Here is a 7,091-nt window from a genome sequence, read left to right as displayed (position 1 = left end):
ATGGATAGTCGTTGAAACAGCACGGGTGTCGGGGAATCCTTACGCTTGTCTTTCTCTATTGCACTGTTCTCTGGAAGTGTGGGGTCGTCAGAGAGAAAAATGGAGATTTAAAAAGTCCATGCTTAAGTCCCCGGATGGTTGCAGGTGTGATTTCCAGGCAAACGTCCTTTGCAGGCAGTCGAACACACCCGTGGCAGTGGAGAGAGTGGGCCTAAATTCATACCTATCCCAACTGGACCCTGATGCTTCCCTCCCAAGCCTCATGTTCTTTAGCCGTCGTCTGAGTGAAGACCCTCACCTTGCAGGATAGTGATCCTGGCGCAGGAAGCTGCTTATAACGTTCTTGCTTAGTGAAGCGGCTTGTGCATTCAGTGGGAGCTGCTCTATTGTGGACTGTGGGGCAAGGATGAATGGTCAGGAACCTGCCCCCCACCCCCAGGTGTGATTTGTAGCCTGGGGCTGGTCAGCCGTATGACTTCCTTGAAGGCTGGCCCAGCGAGGGAAGGCAGTGATCGAACCCTTGTTTTATGTGTTGGAGACCCAGGCTCTATTCCTGGCCTGTACATGTCATGGGCAGCCGCGACTGGTCTGTTGGTGAAGGCCTGTGTGCTGCTGGGATGCTCAGCGGGTCTCAGTGGACACCCCACCTTAGACAGACGAGGAAGAAAGGCCTGGTGATCCGCTCAGCATTGTCTAACCCCCAGTATCTCGTCAGGATGGGGCAAGACTGGGTGGCATAGGAGGGGGCCATGAGTTGGGGCCCATCCCACGGCAGCCCAACTGCTGCTTGGCATAGGGACCTCTGAATTATGTTGTTGGTCATCCAAGTCAAGCCGCACCTGTTTCGTGGGTAAGTCGTGTTACTCAGCAAAAGAAGAGGGACATTAGCTTACAGCCTGAGAGGGCCAGCCTAAAGAATATTCCCTAACCCCCTGCCCACCCTGTGCCTGTGGGCAGTGGCCTCCTCCAAGCCTCGGTTCCTCCAGAAATGGAGCAGCCATCCTCGCGGCTCATGGGTGGATCAGCCCCAGGTGCTGTGTGTGTGTGTGATCCCTGCTTGGCACCAGTCCAGGGAGGCTCAGGTCTGTGGAGGAGGTGCCTGCCCTGCAGAGTCTGCTGGGCCACACAGTCCTGGGGCTGTGCTCAGGCGCCATGGCCAAGGCCGTGCTGGGTGTGAGGAGCTTCAGGTTCTGGGAGGTTCCAAGCTGCTCTCTCTTACTCCACGTGCAGGCCAGGCACCAAACGTCTTCACGAACATGGAGGAAGACTTCATGAAGCCGGCCATCACCATTGTGGACGAGTTGCTGGAAGCAGGCGTCAATGTGACCGTGTATAATGGACAGCTGGACCTCATCGTGGACACGATGGGTAGGAGGGGACACAGGGACACTTACATGCATTGAGCTGGAAGGGCATCGGCCTTGCGTCTGTCTGTCCTGGTACATCCGTCTGCGTGCCCCTGGCCTTGACGTTTTAAACCAAGGGAAAGTGCTTGTGGCTGTGACCTTCAGAGAAGCCTGAGCCCTTTCACTTTGTAAGCCTGTCGGCATCACTAGAAAGAGAGAGGGAAGGGAAGGAAAAAGGTCAAAAAATAAGAAACGGCTTGCTGCCCGCACCACAAGATATCACAAAAAAGAAAAAGATTTCCCTGACTGCCGGGCAGATGCGCTCTTTGATTGAGGGAAAACCTCGTCTGCATGGTCTCGCGGTTAAATATCGAGCTTCGTAAAGTGAATTAAAGCTAGTCTAAGAGACTCCATAAGCCCGGCACTCAGGGCCAGCCAGGGGCTCCCTTCTGCTTTTGGCCTGGCCGTGGGTGGTTCAGAGCCAGTCTCAGACCCACGGTTGAATCGTAGACCGTGGCCAGGGCGGTGTGGTCCATTTCATGAAGCCACGAGTGGGGTTTTTGTGGCCTGGGTGCAGAGGGTGCTGAGGATGGTGTGCCGAGATTTCGTGCTTGGCCATGAGCTGTCAGGTGATCCAGCTGGCCGGCTCCTTCCTCCTGTGACCCCCCAGGCACACCCACCTCTGGACATGCCCACCGGGCCCCACAGAGGCCCCTGGGCAGTGGAGAGTTGGAGGCAAGATGCAGTTGGGCGGCTGGCCCCTCCCAGGAGACCTTGGCTTGTAACGTTTGTTCCAAGAGCCTAGCATCAGCAGCCTTGAGAACTTCCTAGAAACGCAGACCTTTGGTCCCTCCCTGGGACTGCTGGGCCTGAATCTACATTTTAACAAGGTTTCATGCACTTGGCAGGGTGGGAAGCACCAGGTGATAGGCTCTAAGTCTCCCCCACCCCCGCCCTCGCTCTGTCCTGCTGCTCATGCCCGGTCTTCGTCTGGTCCCTCTCCCTAGGCCAGGAGTGTTGGATGAGGAAACTCCAGTGGCCGGGACTGCCCGCGTTCAATAAGCTGAAATGGAAAGCCGTGTACAGCAACCCGGCATCTTCTGAAACATCTGCGTTTGTCAAGTCCTATAAGAACCTGGCTTTCTACTGGATTCTGCGAGCTGGGCACATGGTGAGCGTCAGCTCTGCTAGTCCCTTAGAGGCCACCGGGCACGTGCACTCGAGTGGCCTGGAACCAGAAACGCCACCTTGGGGGGTGGCCCTGGGGAAAGTGTCCTGCGACTGCGTGACTTAGGGCAACATAAATTCATTCTCTCGCAGTGCTGGAAAAATCTACAAGCAAGATGCTGGCAGGGTGGGTTCCTTCTGAAGGAAGCGTGGGTGGGTCCCATGCTTCTCCCCAACCTTCTAGTGCTTTCCTGCCATTTTTGGCTTCTATATTATGCATCTTTCCCTCTCAGCCTCCATCACCCCTGGCCTTCTTTCCTGGGTGTCTGTCTCGCTCTCTTCTCTTCTCATGAAGACACCGGTCAGAGCGGATTAGGGCTCTCCCCGCTCCAGGATGACCACCTGTTAACGTCATTGCATCTCCCGGACCCTGTTTCCAAATCGGGTCCTATTCACAGGGGCTGGGGGCCAGGACACAAGTCACCCCTTAACAGGTGGGCAGCCAGGCTCGGGGATCTGGAAGACTCGGTCTGAAGGAAGAGGAGGAGTCAGCTTGGGCAAGAGGCGGGGGAGCCGGGAGCATGGAGAGCAGCTAGCTGTCCGCAGGTCTGAGGAGCTTCTAGGAATGGAGAGAGAGTCAGGGCGAGAGGAGGCTGGGAAGGCGGAGGTTGTCCAGTGGGCTTAGAATGCAGACTTTGTCCTAAGGGCAGCGGGCCATCAGGGAGGGGCTTGAACAGAGGGGTGAAAGGGTCCGATTGTCTGAGCACCAGCATTCTGGCAGCAGAGGGGCCTAAGGCAGGATCTGCTGGGGGCTCCCATCTAGGAGACCATCTGACGAGATGCGAATGTGATAAAAGCTTCTGAAGGAGAGTTGTCAGGGCCTGGGAGCTGCTTGGGGGGGAAGAAATGAAGGAGGGCTTTCTGGTTTGCTCTCTGGGGGACGGGGGGGACAATTTGCTGTACAAGGTGAGTTTGAAGTACTTACAGAACCGCCAAGGGGGGTTTCAACAGTAAACAGGTGTATCTGTTTCGAATGCTACAGATAGAAACAATGTATCTAGATCTGGCATCAAGACGCAAGTCCTTGGAGATGGGGGCTTGGGGGAAACGTCTCAAGTGGAGGCTGAGGAAGGCTTAGCCAGAGAAGGGAGACCTGGGGTCTCAGAAGCAGAGGAGAGAAGGTTTGGGGAAAGGGGCAAGACTGCGGAGGGTCCGTGCTGCTGGGCTCATCGGTCCCACCACGTCTGTAGCGGCCGTGGCTCACATGCGCAGCGGCTGTCAGGCTCAGAAGCCCGGTAGACAGGCTAAAGAGAAGAGGGAGCAACAAGGGAGGGGAGCTTCCTGTAAGAAGTTGGACCAGAAGAGGGAGTGAGCAAGACGGCTGGACACAGTGGGGCATTTCCCCCCAACATTTTGATGGGCATACAACTCACGTATCCTACAATCCCATAGTGACGCCAATTCAGGCAGAGGTGTCCAGTCATCACCACAGTCAGGTTGAGAACACTTTCTTCTTGGACCTGGGTGGCGAGCTCCCCGGCTCCCTCCAGTGTCCCCCGCCGTACCCGTCAGGACCCATTTATCCAGTTACTGTCTCCACAGATTTACTTCTCCTGGATTTCACAGACAGAGAAACATTGACCAACAAACGACAGCAAAACTAACGAGTAAAACAGATAGAGACCTTCATTGAAAAGAAAGCAAGAGGGGACATTTTTATTTTTAACGGCTCTAAGGTCTGAGTATCGACTGAGTAAAAGCTAGCAAGACATCTCAGGCAGAGACTGCTCTTGCTAGAGAGCAGTCTCCACAGAGGCAGGAGGGAGGGGCAGGGGGCCTGGCCAACCACACACTCCGTACTGGAACCACGCCCATTTCCCCCCGAAATCAGCCTGCATCATTTCCCCTTCAACTCAATCAAGGTGACTGGAGGAGTCTGCCCCACCCTGCCTGCTTCTTCCAGGACCCTGGCCTGGAGGGAGAGGGGAGGATGCAGACAAGTCTAGGGTCAAGACCTTTCAAAGCTTTTGATGATTGTTTACGGAGGAGATTTGCCCAAAGACCTCAGGGGAAACAAAATTAAAAAAACAAACACTGCCATGGAGTTGATGCCGACCTATAGTGACCCTAGGGACAGGGCTGAACTGCCCCTGTGCGTTTCTGAGATTGTGCCTGTTGACGGGAGAAGAGAGCCTCGTCTCTGCCCCAAGGAACAGCTGGTGGTTTCAAACTGCTGACCGTGTGGCTCGCAGGCCAATGGGTGTCCACCAGGGCTCCCTAAGAGGGAAGACCAAAGAAAGCTGGGATTCAAAGATGGGGTTTTGTTGGCAGCTGTCTTAGGAGCCTCCCTCTTGGACTTGTCTCCTCATCGTTCCCAACCTGGGAGAATCCTTCCCAATGTTGAGCTCTTCTTCCTTGTGTGGCGGGGTCCCACAGAACCTTCTCCTCCATTTGGGGCCTTTCCCTTGGCTTATTCTATAGGGAAAAAAGCAGTCCCTCAGTCCCAGTGGAGCAGGAGGTTCTGTCCTAAAGGTTGACTTCCCCAGGCCCTGCCCACCCCCACACAGTCAGGGCCCAGAAGAGAACGGTGTCCATCGCAGGGGACATTCACAGAAGAGCCACCTCTAAGGGATGCCCCAGGTGCAGTGTCCTTGGGAGTCCTAATGCAATGCTGCCTGTTCGGTTCCAGGTTCCCTCCGACCAGGGGGACATGGCGCTGAAGATGCTGCGGATGGTGACTCAGCAGGAATAGTGCGCTCTGGCCCGGAGAGGAGGGAGCCGCACTGAGGACCCTGGCAGTCTTTGGTCCCACCCTGGGCTTCTCTGAGCCTGACCTTGCCTCGTGATTGTGAAGGCCCTGCCAGCCTCTCGCCGTGGAGGGCAAAAGTGCCTGTCGCCTGCAGAGCAACTTGGATATCATTTCTGCTGCTTAGAAAACCTACGATTTTTAAAAATGAATTTATTTTCAGTAAAATGGAGGGCTATGATAGATTAACTTTTGTATTACAAAAGCAATCATGCGAATTGAAGACAAAGTGGGCAATCGCCAGGTAAGCACAGAACGAAACGAACCCCTACCTTCCTTTCCCCGGGGGAGCCGTGCTGCCCCTCCCTGTGGAACCCCACAGATGGTCTTGCTGCGTATGCACATGTATTTTTTACCGAAACAAAATCATTCTTGTATCTCATTTAGCCATCGACTTTGTGCCTCTGCCAAGATGTCCCAAATACCGTTTCATGTCAATAAATATTCTTCTGTAACATTTTAGTGGCTGACGAGCGTCCCATTTTGTGGAGGTACCGGAGTTGTAGTCGATTAACATGACCCTTCCTGCCACACGACCCTTCCTGATGTAGAATAAATCCCAGGCGTGGCGGGCACTCTCTGCTAATTCTGATGGACAGGACGAGGGTGGCTTTCCTGGAGCTGAGTGGAGCGTGAACCAAGTCACCCCTCTGTTTCCTCGGGGACATCTAGACTGGAGGGTGTCACTTCAGATACACCCCGTGTTTGCCTCAGTTGGGACACAGAGGCTGGTGCCCCTGCGTACTTCCAGCACGCGTCGCCTCGCCTGGACAGCCAGACTGCCGTTTCCTGACTGAGCTGTGGAAGAAGCAAGAAGAGCTGCTGTGACCTTTGGGCGTGTTCGGCTTTTGGCTCTGGACCCTGCACTTGGCTCACCTCTGCCTGGCCTTTGGCGCTGAGACCGAACAGCACCCCCCACCACGTGAGGCATGCCGTGAGTTTCTGTGGGAGGTTGTGCAGGAAATCACAGGACTCGGACTCCCGAGACTCCAGGAGGCGTGGGGGCAGGGAAATGGAGCAGAATAGCGTCTTGGGAGAGTCGGGACATCTTTAACTAGCTCCTTGGCATGAGTCGGATATTCTTTTTTTTTTAATACTTAATTTTTTTAATCATTTTATTGGGGCTCATACAACTCTTATCACAATCCATACATACATCAATTGTGTAAAGCACACGTACACATTTGTTGCTCTCATCATTCTCAAAACTCGCTTTCTGCTTGGGTTCCTGGAATCAGCTCCTCATTTCCCTTTTCCCCTTCCCCCCCTCCCCGCTCCCCCCTCCCCAATATTCATTTTTCTAAAGGAAATGATTACCACAGTACCTTCCTTCATTCGTATAATACAAACTGTGCTCAGGCAAGTCGGCCTGATGGTCACTTTTTTGAATACACACCTTATTGCTTTACACTAAATTCCTAAAAGCATCATTGTTTAGTCAAAGGATCGTCGAATTTCTATAAAAATTTTTTTTAAGCAACCGAATATATAAATCATTCATGAGTCATCCTGCTCATTGTACAAACTTCATTATCTTTTAAATTCCACTTCAGTTCACACTTAGGAGGTCCCATGCGCTCATGGATTATGACTGCCCCAGAGGGTCTTGTCCGCTGGGAGTCTTTAGAGGACTAGTTGTCAGTCCCGGGGAGCTGCCGAGTGTGTTTGAACTGCCAACCTTTAGATTCCTGCTGTCATTGTGTGTTGTTGATTGAATGTGATAGAACAGCCCCAGTAGGGTTTTCTTGGCCATAATGTTTGTGGGCTGGGGG

At 53.7% G+C, this 7,091-nt stretch overlaps 1 protein-coding gene across 2 annotated transcripts in view; it reads left to right on the top strand.

Moving 5' to 3' along the window:
• Window positions 1-5,781, top strand: part of SCPEP1 (serine carboxypeptidase 1) — a 33,714-nt gene extending 27,933 nt beyond the window's left edge. For both annotated transcript variants that reach the window (XM_004707030.2, XM_045299723.1), the window contains 3 exons: window positions 1,231-1,368; window positions 2,354-2,517; window positions 5,203-5,781. In XM_004707030.2, coding sequence (XP_004707087.1) covers window positions 1,231-1,368; window positions 2,354-2,517; window positions 5,203-5,265 — 365 coding nt within the window. In that variant the 3' untranslated portion in view covers window positions 5,266-5,781. The remainder of the gene's footprint in view (window positions 1-1,230; window positions 1,369-2,353; window positions 2,518-5,202) is intronic.
• Window positions 5,782-7,091: the final 1,310 nt, after the last annotated feature.

This window comes from Echinops telfairi, unplaced genomic scaffold, assembly GCF_000313985.2.
Source record: "Echinops telfairi isolate 266 unplaced genomic scaffold, ASM31398v2 ScPeMD7_7458;HRSCAF=8496, whole genome shotgun sequence".
NCBI classification, from domain to species: domain Eukaryota; kingdom Metazoa; phylum Chordata; class Mammalia; order Afrosoricida; family Tenrecidae; genus Echinops; species Echinops telfairi.
Note: the sequence above shows the minus strand (reverse complement) of the source record. Positions and strands in the feature narration are given on the sequence as shown.